Source organism: Cheilinus undulatus, linkage group 12 (assembly GCF_018320785.1).
Source record: "Cheilinus undulatus linkage group 12, ASM1832078v1, whole genome shotgun sequence".
Lineage (NCBI taxonomy): Eukaryota > Metazoa > Chordata > Actinopteri > Labriformes > Labridae > Cheilinus > Cheilinus undulatus.
Window position 1 is genome coordinate 15,627,562 of NC_054876.1, and position 16,384 is coordinate 15,643,945.

The window sequence follows — 16,384 nt, forward strand, 5'->3', positions numbered from 1 at the left end:
TAAAAATCTCTTGTGTTTAACGACACTTAGGAAATACTTTTAAAACAGTTAAAAGACGTTTTTAAACATGTAGGTGTTTCTTTGCTTTTTGGTCTTTCTTAAACTGTTTTTGGATCTCAAAATCCATGTGCAAAATGATGTTTTTGATACTATATCCTGTGTGGAGAGGAATATTTTTGAGGAAAAAAAGGAGGACTAAATTTGGACTAGGCCTGAAATTAACACTGAAGTGTCTCAGTGACCTACAAAAGCAAACAAGACCACAAAACCAGGGCAACGGGGTCGGTGTTAGATGAAGTGATAACCGGGAAAAAGTCTATTTTAATTTCTAAGTGGGTGATATGACTTTTAAAAGAAAAGGGATGAAATCAACACAATCCAGACATTTCTCACAGGAACTTTAAAATGTTTATTTTATCTGACATATTGTCTTTCATCCATCATTATTGTTATTTAAACAACAGAGCCTTGGATCCCATATTAATTATATTCTTCTCCACTGGTTATTCCCATGTCCTCCCTGTGATAAATAGTCCTTTATAAAGGGGAACAGCTGAAGGGTTCCCTGGCTATAACGCTGCATTACACTGTTGACACTCTGCTTGCTAAAGCGGATGACTCGTTGATTAATATTAAGGCTAACAGCTCCGGTAGATGAGTCAGGCACTAAACATTGTTCATTAACATTATTCAATATGGCCTGAAGCTATGCTGCGTGTTACTCACCTAGAAATGATGGCACACATGGACTTATCTCTGTACGGGCTGTCGTCTTTCAAATGCATCCTTTTGCTTAACCCTGGTTTTGATTCATCATGCATCTTTTTTTATTTGTTTGTTTGTTTTCATGAATCATACTCTGATATTGTGCTGGCTCTGAAATAGCCAGTTTTAGCAGCTTTTGTTACTGAATAATGAACCCCTGACATAATGTAAACCCAACCTTAGTCCATGCAACAGGAGCACATCAAGGGGGTTAAAAATAGTTTTTTTCTGAGATGAGGAAGACTTAAGTGCTGAATGCATATCACTTTACAACAGAAAATATCATTTAAAGTTCCTGTGTGGAACTTCCTGTTTTTTGTTTTTAGCACCCTTTTTGCGGCACATTCACTCTCCCTCATGATCTTGTCCTGTCCAATTATAAGCAATGTTCTTTTGTAAAAAAAAAATCTGAAACATCAGGCTTTTTAAACAGTAAAATTTCTGTAAAAAAAAAAAAAAAAAAACACCAACCCAGTACAACGAGTTCTAACATCAATAACAACAGTATGAAAATGATTAATTCATGGCCATGTTTGCTCCTTTATGTATCATTTCTGGTTCTGTCATAATCACTTAAACCTCTTTAAAGGAGCTTTCAGCAAACTTTTTTAAAGTATTGCTCTGATGTACTGGACCCTTCAGTGACAACGTTTATGTGAGAACATTTTTTTCTTCCAACGCGATCATTAAACCTCAAACAATTTCCTGAAAACGGTACATCACAAGAAGGAGAAATGCATAAAAGCACGAGATGTAATTAAGATGAGATTTGACAACATCCCAAGTCTAATTCTCTGAGTGTTGTCTTGTCTGAAACAGCACTTGTAGCTCATTGTATCACACACTTCAGGGATTGATTTTACAATCCAAGCAATCACATTTAGTCGCTCCTCTCTGCGTCTCTCTCTACCTATGTCTGTGTCTCTGTCGTTCATTTGAGGAAATCAAAGGAAGCTTTACAGCAGGTAGAGGAGCTGATAAGTTGATCCATGCTGTGTTTTGATATAAATAAAAACCATATGATATTTTAGATGCTTAAAATTCAGTGTAAATGTTTTCAAGATCACATGGAGGTCCATTATGTAAAAAAGGGCCTAAGACGCACTTTTCATAACCACTGTTCCATCGAGCTAATTGGCTGTGGTCGCTGTAACATACTTAACAGTGAACTAGCCCTGGGCGATATGGCCTAAATATCTAATCCTCGATTTTCTTTAAGAAATTTAGAGTAACGATTTTAAACTATTTTTTCTTATCCTTGTTTAATAAACACACACAAATGACCAAAAAAGTAAAAGCATGTTTTTCTTTATTTTATGAATTAAATGTAAGAAAAACCAACTGAATTTTTCTCCTGGGTAAAAGCAAGCTGTAATTTGGTCTCAGAATGCACCTTTTTACTGCAAGGAGAGTTTACATCAACACAGAAAGGCTGCAGTAATTTGCAGAACCCTGTGATGGCATACAGAACTCATGTCTGAGCATAACATGGAATTTGTTTTAAATTTCTGTATGTTCAATATTGTGTTACCGCTCCGTTAGTTTTAGGTTTCACTTCTGTAATGCTGAAGTGAGTCAAGCTACAATTGACTACACCTTATTCCCATTGGGGGCGTTCAGAATAAAAGCCTTTAATAAATATCAACAGGTAGAGACTTTTATTGTGAAGGAATTGCTGGAAGTAGCGTTTTTATCATTGTTCAACTAAGTTTCTGCAGTGGTACCAGCAGCTTTCTGCAAAGTGCAGTGTCTACAGCTGCATCTCTTCATACATCTCCGTCTCATTTAACACCTCAGCTGAACATGGACTTATTAAGCCAGTCAGGAGTTTTATCACATTTCAAACTGTTGTCTGAGCAGAATGACTGCAGCGCTGAGCTAAAAACAAACCAAGGCAAAATAATATTGTGTATCTCTTGTACAAAATACTGAGACATGATGTCATGCTGAGTTAGAGCTGTTGACACATTATGCAAAAATCCCTTTTCCGGCTTTCTTACTAAAATATGCGCCCCTTTGCCTGTCCACAATCCCCTCAAGTACCCCCCCCCCCCCCCCCTTCACAGGCATGTTTTGGGGACCTCTGACAATATAAACTTGTCTTAAAAGGGTAAAATATGTCCCCCTTAATTCATCACTGCACAAAACATGTCAGGATAAAGAAAGAACATGGATTAGGGTGGCAGGGTCATATTTCCATAGCTTTTCCTTTTCATTAGGTCACAATTCTGCATATAACAACTCTATAGAAAAAGATGCTCGGCAACACAAACTGCACATTTTGCTAAAATCAGTAATCCATCACACAGGAGGACAGTTTACACATTTTTCCCCTGGGAGTCCCCTCAAATTAGACTGCATCTTATACAAAAAAGCGATATGTTATAACTGCATTCGATCTTTCTTTATGTATCAGTAAAAACAAGCATCCTTCTTTCAATAGATGGACTATAAATGTTAACACCACCTTTACTTGCTTCAGTCGATGTCTTGGATTTTTGTTTTGGGTTTTAGGATGACATGATGGAGGATGGTGTTTGTAAGATATGTGTTTTACAAACACATTCCTGATATACTACACTGTTTTCAGCTTTTTATCTGATCTCCTATAAAGACAGCATGTGTGAAAAATGAGCCGTTCCTAGTCTAAGTGTTTCATTTCTCATTCTCTTTGCTCTGCTGTACGTGCCCTGTGCTGTTAGAGAGTTCACTGCGTTAACTGTATTAAACAGGAGATTAACGCCTGGGGCTCTGGATCTCTAGTAATAGCAGACGGAAATACTGATCAAAGGCCTCTAACTGTGCCGTGGGTGTTCGGACTGCCTCTGTCTGCTCTCCTGCATTATAAGAGGATGAGGCTGGGGCTCACAGACACATAGGCAGAGCGGGAGCTCTCTGCAAACCTGCTCCTGATTGGAAAGGTGAAGGTACAATTCAGTGGGAGGAACAGTTGTAGCTGCAGGTGGGCTGCTCTAATGTCTCAGGGGCTTTGCGTACATTTACAGCATATGCATGTATGCTCTGTGTTTGTGCATGTATGTGCCTCCATAGCTCAACGGGGGAGCTCCATTCCCTTCATACTGAGTCCCAGAGGACACAGCTGACACCTCCTCCAGGTTGTGACATTTCCTCGCTCTCAGCAGCAGGCTCCTCTCATTAGACAACACTAATATACAGCCTCATTGTGGAAGCATTAAGCTACCGTCACATGATAAGGAGTCAGCTCACCATGAGGTAGGACACAGAGCCTCTGTAACACCACTCACAGAGGCCATGTGCAGCACTGGGATAAGCCTGAAAAAGGTACAAGGATGCTCTACAACAGCAGTTAAGACACTAAGTTGTTTTGGGCACAGAGCTTCGGGTGCAACATGTTTAAAATTATGCCTTAGCAGTTCATTATATTCATCATATAGTTGTGCTCTGACATCATGGTCAGATGCTTTTATAATGTCACACAGCTGATTCAAAGCATATAAACAAAGGGATTTGATCAATTTAAGAATGCATTGGTTTAAAATTGGTATCAGCCTTAATCAGCCCTGTTGACAAACACTGGCCATCAGCAAATAGTGTGGCGTGAACAGATAACAGTTGTCAGTGTCAATCTGTCGTACTAAATGCTGGCATCTGGTGGACCTAACTGCTGAATCAAGTGGGAGTCTTACACCAAAAGTGGAGTTGCATATTTTAGAGCTCAAGTAATGCACAGTTATGTATTTTTCCTAACTAACCTTACAGTCATCATTCAAATGGATGGGTTCCACACTGCCATTGAACAGACAGGGATGGGATGTGGAGGTGTGGAAATAAAGAAGCATTGTTTCAGCACATAAATCAAAGTTGTAAAGCAGAAAGCCCTTCACAAGAAGGATGAGAGTCTCCTCCCCCTTTTGTCAGACACTAGGATGATCTCTTTATCTGTAGTGTTATAACAGCATAAGATTTCTCAAACTCGCTGGGTTCACCCAGGCATAGATCATAATCACAATGGCATGATGAATATAGATACTGTATTGATAGTGCTGTTGAACAAATATGCATGTGCTTGAATGTATCTTAATCTTTACAAAGGATGCAGCGATGAACTGGGTTCACTGGTTCTGCTCTTTAAAACATTCTGCTCTTTAATTATCTCCTTTGCATGGATATATTTCACATCCATCCTGGGAAACTCCCATACAAAATGTTCGTGAAGGGAGGGACTTTTCAAGAAATTCTTGAAGGATGATTGGATGAAGTCATTATTGGTCAATCAGAGCGACAAGACATTAAGGCAGTAGTAGAGCTGGGTATTTACCTCAGCCTCACTGTATTATACTTATTACCATACACACTGATTTGGGATAATAAACATGCTGTAATGAGGCAACCTAAACAGTATTTACAACAGCAGCTGTTGTTTATTGTAGAGAATAACAGCACAGGGAAAGTTTCATAGTTTTAAATATACTACACTTTGAAACACTAAATTTTGGATCCTCAGGGATCCAAGAAGTATATAAAAATATACTTTTCATAATCACAGAGTTACTGAATTCAGATACAGTAATATTTATCTAGTTGAACTTGAAACACCCCTATAGTCCCTCTTGCTGTTGTTTTTCATTCTTTTCTTAATATTATATGTGGTTTCACTTTTTTATTTGGGCTCACTTATATTTGCAAGAACGTCCCTCTGCATCAGAGAACGCGTTAACTGAAAATTCTCCGTCACTGATGGATTTTTTTGAAGTATGACTGAGAATTTTTAAGGCTGTCCGTCATTTTGACAGACTGGAATGATGAGGATGATCCTGCATTGCAGAGCACACACACAGAGACAGATAGACCTTTTCCAAGACTATCAAGGATTTTGTTTAATCTATTAAAATATCTTGTAGCCAGCGGGTTCTCTCACTGACCTCGACACTGTAGATTAGTGAAAGCATGTCGGTCTCCATGCTGCCAGCATACTGAGAGGCTACTGCAGGTGTCTCAGTACGTCATAGAGGGATACAGGTTGGCATGCAAAGTGTTAAGGCCTTTGTACAATAAGTCCGTTTCATGTTGTTCTAATCATGTCTGCACACTGATGCCGAAATTGTTGTTTTTGTTGTTCCGTTTTTTTATGCGAAATTTTGTATCAGTCCAGGTCATTTAAATGGGTGATTGATGATTCAAAACAGTTCCTGCTTCCACCTCGCTTGCTCACCACCACCCTCCCCTCCCCTCCCCTCCCCTCTCTCTCTCTCTTGCTCTGAAACCTCATTTTAGACACCAAAGTTTGCTCATTTATCATGTGGATATCAACTATGGAAATATAGGGGAGAGATGGGTGAATAATGATTCAGATCAGTGCCTGTTGCTTTATTCTCTCTTTCTCACTCTCCCCTGCCCAACCACTCCCATCTTTCCCACTCACTTGCACCGAAACCTTACTTTAAACACCAAAGTTTGCCCGTGCATTATGTGGATATCAACCATGGAGATATAACAGATATGTATGTTTGTAGCCTACTCACAGGTCATAACAGAGACAGAATTAAAAAGTTGTTCTCCATCTCCCCAACTTGTCTCAGCGCTATGATGCATGAGCGTGTGCTTTATGAAGGTCTCTGTCAGGATGGATGGATCCAGCGGGTTTTTGAAGAAGTGACAGAGACACAGGCTCGCAGTATGAAACAATGTGCCAAATTCTATGAATTTTTCACAGTCAAGGCAAACGCACCTGACTCAGTGTGCAAGATGCGAGTGCGTGACTTTTTTTTTTTTTTTTTTTTTTTCCAGACTACAACTCCTGTGGAGCAGAAAAAAATGCACACGGCTCCACAGTACAGCCTTTTAACAACTTGTTATCAGCTATGGTCGTCAAACTGCAATATCTTGGCATTAAAATACCCTAAAAACTGTATGTGATTCTCAGATGGCGCAGCTCATAGTTCCTTGCTTAAAGACAGGGTATGTTGTTCCACCGTCACTGTGTAAAAATGATGAGTAAACGCTGTGCCACTGTGTTCGTCTTTCTCTCTCGATGCCATTAAAAATGTGTAACCTCAAAGATTGTTCTTTAAATATAAGTTTGGAGAGGTTGCTTCATTAAACACTACTAATAAAGTCATATTGAATTTTATTATATTACAGATATTAAAGAGAAAACTATAATGACGGATTGTAAAATGGTTATGACAACATTTTTATGACCCTTTCCGTCAAAATGATGGACAGCAAAAAAGTCCAGTGCAACCTCTGTTCTGCATAGAATATTGTTCGTTATCAGCTATGTTGCAGTCGCTGTAGGATTACGTCTTCAAGTGAGGCATAAAAGTGCTTCTTGCGATATTTGATCCCATTCTGAAGTTGAGGGAATTTTTAACTCCACAGTGTCATTCAGTGGCAGTGCTGGATGTGACGGCACACAATGCTGAGTCTAGCTGTTGTAGCTGGTTTGCTAATTAGCCTGGTGTCCTGTGTAGTTAAAGATTAGTGTTACTGCAGAGTTTTACCTTGTTTTTTACTGAGCTTATATATTGCATTACTCGTGTACACTTCCTGACTTTCTGGTGTTTGAAGAAACCTGAAATTATCCAGCATGTTTGCTTTTAGTTTTGATAGCAGCCCATCGAACCTTCTGTCCGTGTTACCTACCAGTAGTTTTGTTTTGGATCTGAAAGTGTACTGTGCCATGCAGTTTAGCATCTGCTGCCATCTACTGCCTTTTTGTTAAATGTGCCATTGGAATGTATATTTAAACTGCCATCACAGCATTCATGGTCATATCAACTCTGTTAAACCTGTATCGATACAGATTGTGTATCGGCAAGGATCATGAGAGGATATTGTGCCATATTGATTTTTTGAGCACAGGCCTCGATACACACAGAAGCTGCTGTAGTTTACAAACAGTGGAGCTAGTTGGTGGATCATACCTATGCTGAGACCATTGGGTAGAAATGCAAAAACACCTCTCTGCCAGGAAGAGTTTTCACTGTAGTTGTTTGCTCCTCTTTAAATGGCGAAAGGCTGTCCAGACCTGATAAAAGCTGCCAATACTGCTACAGTCAAGCTAAACCCTCCACTGGCAGTAGTCATTGCTACTGGCTTGCAATACAACTAAATGCTGCCTTTAAAGACCCAGTAAAGTGAAAATAAATCTATATTTAGGTTTGTTGTATGACAGGTCACTGTGATATGAGCCTCAAAATCAAATTTCAGTCAAATAAAACAGGAGATTTACAATCCTCTCAGATTTAAAAAATATTACAAACTGAATGATGACCTTATAATCAGAGTGCAGCTGCCTGGCTCTGTGCCAGAGAAGAGTCAAAGTCCATTTTCTGGCTCACATCTCTGTTATGATACTTTAAGATAAGGTCTGTGGTGAACACAAGCTCAAAAGAGTTTAACATTTTATCCTATGATATAAAATACATTGGAAAGGTGTCTCACCTTTGAATTGTGTACCTTTTCACATCTTAATAAAGGCGGTTGCTAAAAGATAGCTAACAAGGACTACAGCGTTTGTTGGGAAGACTATACATCATCATCCGAAGCGCGGCAACTGAGCCTGCTGTTCAGTTGTATCCATGGGTGATGACGTAAATACAGTTGACTATGTTGTAATTCAGTATAGCATGACGTTAGCTTTTTACTTTCATCAGTTAAATTGATAAACCAGATATGATGCTTATATTATCAATTTATGAAGGTTATATTTATGATCAAAATGTGTAAGTTTCATAAAATTTTATTGGACTCAGATCTTACTTTCAGCAGTAATCCAAAAACCATTGAAAAATCCCATAGGCTCAAAGCCGAGGGAACCCATGTGACGCTAACTTTTGAGTTTGCCTACAAAATCATGCCACGACTGCACCACTCTATAAAGGCAATTACATGAGCTAACAACAGACTGTACTGAGTAGAACAGCTCTGTGATTTTATATCGTAGTGTTAGAGGGGCGGGGTCAACCCACATATTAGCCCTGCCAAAATTAAAAACCAAGCCAGGAAAGAGGTAAAAAAATGTTCTATCAGTCTAAATCCAGAATTCAGTCACATGTAGATCTCAGTGTTTTCATGTTTACAGCAACGATATTCCAACATATCTAGAGTGATAAGACACAAAATTTGGATCTCACTTTACAGGGTCTTTAACTATTGCTAACTCATGAAGAAGCTGGTCGAGTTAAGAGGGAAAACATCTTTTCTGCAAAGAAGAGCTTTCAGTGCAGTTCTTCACTTTTCTTTTAAATGTGAAATGTTGCCCAGTTCTTATAAACTGATGCTATATAATAGCTACACTCACACTAATCCCACTACCGGCAGCCAGTGCTATATTAGCTTCCTATACAACTAAACCCCACTCGTAGCTACCGCCTCATCCTCCTCAAATGATGCTGATTGTTCAGGTCCATTCTCAGACCTGGCACAATCGTTTCAGATTAGACTTTTGTAAGATGGATCTGCCTGATGACAGACATGGAATCTGGCCATTCCATTTGCTTTGCAGAGTTAGTTTCAATGAGTCCAAAAGATGTCCACGTGGTTTCATGCATTAGGAATGTGAGATTAAATTGTGGTTAAATAATAATTTTCAGACTATAATCATACCATCAAAATTTCAAATCCTTGCATCCCTGATCGTAAGTCCATCAATGTCACCCTGGCAGTTTATAAAGAAACAGAAACTCTTCATATCTTTTGACTAAGACACTTCCTTTTTAAAAGGTTCCTTTTGTTTACTTCTGTTAACAATGACCTTGAATGTCCCGATAATGAGCAGCAGCTCTATGTTTAGTTAATCATAGATAAAAGATACTGAGTGGGCTTTGCCTTGCCTTTTTGGTACTTTATGCACTCTAGCTCCACTTGTTAAGGAGTTCGGGATGTATGCGAATTATTAATTCATATCAACTTGAATTCACCTCATATATAAGCTCAAACTCCTCCTCAACTAGTACTTCTTATGGCTTCTATTTCTAGATAAATAAAACGAACATATAATGCAGTGATGGCTAGTTTTTTTTAAATTAAAGCACGTCATTTTGGAAAATATCTCTGTCGTGCATATTGAAGTCTTGTCAGGCATCAAAAGGAAAAATGTAAGAGAAGCAATTAAGCACACTTTACATCGGTGGTTAACACATTAGAGAATCCTGTGAAGTTTCCAACCACTCTTAATTTAAAGCTTGCGACACCACTTTTCAAGTCAAAGTCAACTTTGCAGCATCAATTTGCAAGTTCTTACGTTATCTGTTTCTGGCAGAATCAGCTTTTTTTTTTCCTCGTTCGGTGTTGGGGGTGCTGGGGTAAGCCGGGTGAAAGCACTGAAGCAACAGAAGCAGAGAAACCTGAAATGAGTGTGAAATAAAGAGCGAGTATGATGAAGCTGGTAAAAGGCCGTGAAAGCAGGCTCCCTGCCGATTCTGCCGAGCGATGAGATGAGGCCGAGCGCCCGGCTTCTCGCTAATAAGTGTGAGCGAGTGCAGCCAAGAGGCCTAGGCCGGTAGCCACACAACACCTATTATCAGCCTTACCGCCCAGGCTTCCATGTGTTTCCATTTACAGGCTATTGTTTAAGCTGTGGGAAGGTTCCTCAGTGTGTGAGCACATTGACACCTCTCTCCTTCTGTCTGTCACTGCTGACAGTCTTTAATAGTCTGGTGGAGGTCAGCCTCCCGCCATGTGTGGATGCTTGGAAGAAAAGAGGAAGAGCCGAGATGAATGCAGACAATCTGGCTCTGCTGACACCCGCAGAAGGAGGACGGGGGGAGAGGAATGCTTCTGTTTGGTGCTATTTTGTGGCCTGTAATTGTCTGTAAAGGCTGTAAAATAGGATAGTAGAGCAAAAGGACGGCACTGCAATGGGAGGCCAGAGGTTCAGACGGTCGCAGAAGTTGTGTGCTCAGCCGAAGAGAGAGAAAAATAGGGGTGTTTTTTTGTGTACAGGACACATTCCAGTAGTAGTTTACACCACAGAAAATGTATTTTTGTCCATTTAAACAGATCCAGTCATGGGTGGAAGAGCCCTGCTGGTGGTATGGTTGGCGCTGCTGCTGTGGCTTGGCCCTGACCCCGGGTGGATATAATGGTGCAGCAGAAAATGTCCTGTCAGTTGATGGAGGAGCTGCCTGTAGCAGCAGGAAGGAGTGTGGCGACAGGGGCACATGTGTGTTAACCTCTCTCCTTGTCACTTTTTTTTCTATCTTTTTCTCCCCCTTCTCCCCACCCTTTCTCCTTTCATCTCCACCTTTTTCTCTTTCCCTCTCCCTCCTCCGTACTCCACTCCTTCTACCTACACTCCTCCATGACAAATTACTCCTGGCAGTTGATTTGTTGGTTGTCAAAAGAGCTCCTTGTGCTGGCATGGAGGTGGGGTGTGCAGGAGAAGAGGGAGGAACAGCTCTACCTGTCGTCATCATTAGTCCCATGTCCCCCATCCCTAACAGATACGCAGCATTGCTACAGCTCATTGTTGAGATGTCTCGGTGGAAATTGATATTCTGTCTCCTAAGATCTCATCAGCTCGGATGTTGTCGGTGTTTAATCAGCACACAGATTTAGTTTCCATCCCGTTTTTGGACAATCTGGGTAGATAGAGGAGATTTTTTTGTTTTCCATGGAGGAAGAGCGGAAAAAAATCAAAGGCGAATAAAGTCATCATGACAACACAGTTGATGCTAGTGGATGTGGTTGGGCTTGTAGTCAACAGCAGCTCCTTTTGATTAAGCTGTCCATTTTTTTCCCGTGAGTTGATGAATAGATGGAATAATCTCCTATAAGTACCATAAAATCTGGTGTCTGCATGTAGCTGTAGCACTATTCACATTGGTCGTTGTACTGGTTCCGGTCTTGGCACTGTTTGGTGCATGTCTTTCTCTGCTCTCTATTACAATATTTCCTGTCTATCCTCAGCTGTCTTATCCCAATAAAGGCAAAAAGGCCAAAAAATAATCCTATATACTGCTAATATTTCAAGTAGCGGCCTCACTGCTCACAATGTGCTGGAATACATAACACACACCAATCTGACAGGGTTTGTTGCCACCTAACAGCTTTTCCCCCTTGTTTGGTCATAACTGTGCATTTTAAAGAAACAGGGAGTATACTTAAAAGTAAATAAATCTTGTGAAGTGCTTATTTGACTTAAATGATCCTCGGTAAGGACAACAAGTGACAAGAAGACGAAGACAGAGTGACTTTGATCAATTGATCATTGTTTATATAGTACCAATTCGGAACCAAAGCTATCCTGACACACTTTACCAAGAGTACAGGTACTCTTTGTTGTGGCCTATTATAATAAACACAAGAGTTAATAACCTTGAGCACAGCACTGGCAGTATTTAGGCCCATTACAGTGGTGACTGTAGAGCAGACCAGACTCGTGTTGACAGCCGTCTGCAGAAGCTGCACTGGGATTGGAAAGGGCTAGAAGGAGGGGTAGGGGTGGAGAAATTCAGAGGAAGGGACAAGAGAAACAACAAAACAACAAATGAAAGATTTATGGCCATTGTGGCCATAAACTTATCTCCCATTCTGAAGGAAATTTCTATAACTTTAACTTGTGGGCTGTGAGTCTAATTCGCAGCAATCAAAGGCTGATGGCTGAACTGCCGGGGTTTACAGGGCGTCTGTTACATTCATGGCTATACCAGGATGCAAACCAAATACCAACAACGTATGATGTCACAGTGATTACCAGTTCTATGCATAGAAAAGACACTTGGTGTTATGTCATCTCACTTTGGGTCCCCTTAATCAAAAATGTTTTCTCTTGTTTAGTTTTTTAACTTGATTTTATATCTTATATCAGGGATGGGCAACTCTGGTTACTGAAAGGGCCACATTGTTTTTATTCTCACAACCAGAGGGCCAAGTTGTTACAAATTATAAAATATTCTTCATAAAACTAGTGTAATAACTTCTAACTTAAAAAAGAATAAATACATAACTTTCATCATTCAAATACAAACAGTTATTCCTAATGTATTAGCTTGACACAGATTTAAACCAGTGTAGAGTGTTCTTTATAGTGCAATGAACATAAAAGTTTGTGGTTATTTTAGTATTTCTATTTGCATCTAGGTTATTACACAAATGCATTTAATGATGCAGACTAATCTAGACATTTAAAGACATTTAAGGCCAATCATATCACTAATGCTACTAACACATACTAGTTATCAAAGATGCTCATAGAAAAGTGTCTATTTTTCTTTTTTTTCATCAGAATGTTTCTTGTTTTCCTTGTATTTGAAATTAACTTGAGGACCACAACGAGTGATGGGGGAGGGCCGCATGTGGCCCCCAGACCACCAGTTGCCCACCACTGTCTTACATCATAATTTGCTTTGCAATCATATCCATAAACTGCAAACTTAATGAGCAGCCAAACACATAAAATACAAAATAATCGTAAACTGATTGCCTTGAAGCCCCTCGTTGATGGTCTGTAGTCTTTGGTGACCCATAAAGCCATTAAATTAGCCGGCTTAGTTTTCATTTTGTTGATAAATCCAGGTTTGCAGCACTCCCCCCATGCACCTTGATGACCACGGCGTGATCCCGTCATTTCTTGGACTCAGCTTTTATTTTATTATACTTCCATTCGGCAGCTTTTTAAATCAAAATTTGCCTATAAGCAGACTTGGGTCTGTCTCCTTAATCACAGCCCAGACATGTTAGCATCCACATTGGAGGACTACAGGAAGATGAGGTCAAACTTAGTCTTGTGATTAATTTGAGTTGAGTTTGAGCCCTACTATTTACACCAAATCAGACTTGTTGCTTGTGGTCTTGTTTGCTTTTTTAGGGCTGAAATGATTTGGGTGATTTGATTAAAAAAATTCCTTGAGGCAAATTATCTGTCTCGAGGCTTCACTTTAATCAGTCATGTATCCATATACGCCCATGCTGTAAGCCTGGACATTGCACCGTGTGTTCACAGCATTCTGTGTTTCACACGGACGGCTATTTGTGGGGCACAATGTACTTGTTTTCACTGTTACTATAACGTAACGTGCATGATACGAGGTGTGAAAATCATGAAGGAAGAGAAGTTGATGCAACGTTGATGAGAAGTGATATTTACAGGCACGTGTCCTGCGTTTTTACGCAGCCACTGCCTGTGACATCATGGCAGATATGGCACTATGCCTGCACCGGTGAATGTAGATCTCCAGGTTTACGCGCTGCCTGCATGACTCGCTGGTGTGAGACAGCACTCAGTTTGTGTCTGCAGACTTCAGGGAATTTCGTAAAGTTCTCTGATTGACCGGACAGTTTCACAGAAAAACATCAGGTGTCACAATTTAAGACCTGTTTCTGTACTTCCCCTGTCTTTCTCTCTCCCTCTTCCACGTGCACACGTTATACAGTTACTTATGAATTATTCAAAATACAGCGCACTGATGTCTTAATTACAGCATATTTTTCAAAAAGTTTCAGCATCCTGAATGATTTGATAAGACTTATATTGATAATGAATTGACACCAATAAAACAGAAACATGCTAATACCACAGACAGTGACTAAATAGGTCAAAGTTCATCATCATACAGTCAGGATTCAACAGGTCATAAAAGTAGCTTTATCCCTTAAAATGTGTTCTCCATGTCAGTGGATGGTCTTAAAGCTCAGATTTTTTTATGGTGGATGAACTCACAAACAAAAGATGTGCAAAAATTAAAAGTGAACACCCTTTGAAAAATAGACCATATACCTGTAATCTAAAGGTTCATCTTTCAGACATCAGACTACTGTGTGGATGATGGAACTTTAGAATCAACAGAGTACTCGATTACAAAAATAATCTATTACTGCAGCCCAAATAAAGGGACATTGGAATAAATTTGGCTTTGTTCCAGACTGGTGAAGAACTCCTCAAAGGAGCTTTAAAAGTTAGGGATAGGGATAGGGATGCCGATAACTGATATGTCAATATTTCCGAACTCATTTGAGACCATACAGATATACACACCTTTTTATTGTAAAGCTGGATTATAGCTGGATCTTTTGTTTGTACAGCGTTGTACACATTGTGTGATATGGAGTGAATATGTGATGATCACAGCCATCCCTCAATCCCTGATCTCAAAATGTATCCATCAAAGTGAATAAAAGCTGCAAGCTCTGCCTGAATACCACTGGTATAAAACGGATATTTTTAGCTCAGAAAGACAGGTTGCATTAAGACTGTTGCCTTTTTTGATTTTCAGTGTTTCTACTGTATCCTCTGACATGAGCCTTTTTAACTGATGCTGTTCGTGTTAGTCAGATGGCGTGTTGACAGTAGTGACAGCCGCTTAAGCTCAATCTGAGGTGATTGTGCTCCTTCGTCGGGTGTTTGCCATTTTGAAAAGAAACTCATCTCCTTTCAGTCCCACTTGCTGCTTTTATTCACTAACTGTTTCCCTTTGTGCTGTTTCCTCTTTTGGCAAAAAAAGTAATAGAATATCATTTTTTCCTTTCAAGCACAGCCGTACAGAAGCTCGACTGCTTTGTGCATCTTAGTGAAAACACAGAGGAGAGCATTGCAATCCACTTGTGTTCAAAAGTCTGCAACCATCTTGTCTCTACGTCTTTGTGTTTAAAAGAGGGGTTAAGCTTTTATCCTATAAATATGGCATGAAAATCCCACTGTCAACGATGCATTCACTCTAAGGCCTGCATTAACATAAAAACGAGAGCTTGTTATACAGTGAAATTTCAATAAAAAGAACACAAAATGCTTTTAATGAAATTCAGATGCTTGGGCCCTGGCTCTCTGAATCTCATTAAATGAGCTTTGTGCTGTTTTTCCATCTTCTCTTTGTAGAAGAGGTCCTCGAGTGCCCTTAATAATGTGGCAGATTTCATCATATTCCTGATTTAAAGAGGACAATGTCTGTCTTGTTCACTTGTTCTTCTTCCTTGCCCGAGCCAATCTCCACAGATGTGCTCGCATAGTTTCTGGATGTGGCTCCTTGATAATGTCCCATCTTTTTTTGGTGCAATTTTCTTTGAGTTTTGTTAAGATTCTTCACTAACTCATTCTCTCTTTCTCTCCTCCCCCTCCCCGTCTCTGTTTCTCCTCGCATAGGATTTGGTTTCATAACTTTTGAGAGTGAAGACATCGTAGAGAAAGTCTGTGAAATTCATTTTCATGAAATCAATAACAAAATGGTAAGTCCACTCATTTTTTTTTCAATTCCAGGAGGGCGTTGAAGGATTAATATTTGATTTCTTCTTTCCCTCTCGTATTAATAGCAGAGAAGGTTTGTGTATGTGTGCGTTCATGATCATATGCACACACACACACATATATAAATACACACATGCACACACTGCCTGGGTTTCTGGGTCTCAGGGATGGGAAAGCAGTGGTGTGTACTGCCCACAAAGCGTGAAATTGTGTGCCTGAGTTCTGCCTGTCAGGCTGAGGGACGGGAGAGTGGAGCCTGTCCCTCTCTTTCTGAATCCCCCAACACACACTCATGCACCCACACACAAATAAACACACACAGGTGGAGATGTCCGGGGAAGCTACTGGCAGAGGCAGAGTTCATTAGTCAGGGATTAACACCTTCCACAGAGTCCCAGTGAAGCTTGTTTTATTTACACCAGTAATACGGTCATCGCAGAGCACCCTGCAGAG

The 16,384-nt window shown here is 40.0% G+C and overlaps 1 protein-coding gene across 12 annotated transcripts in view; it reads left to right on the forward strand.

Moving 5' to 3' along the window:
• Nucleotides 1-16,384, forward strand: part of LOC121518815 (RNA-binding protein Musashi homolog 2) — a 479,548-nt gene that overhangs the window by 320,740 nt on the left and 142,424 nt on the right. For all 12 annotated transcript variants that reach the window (XM_041801448.1, XM_041801443.1, XM_041801444.1 and 9 more), the window contains one exon: nt 15,830-15,912. In XM_041801448.1, the coding sequence (XP_041657382.1) occupies nt 15,830-15,912 (83 nt within the window). The remainder of the gene's footprint in view (nt 1-15,829; nt 15,913-16,384) is intronic.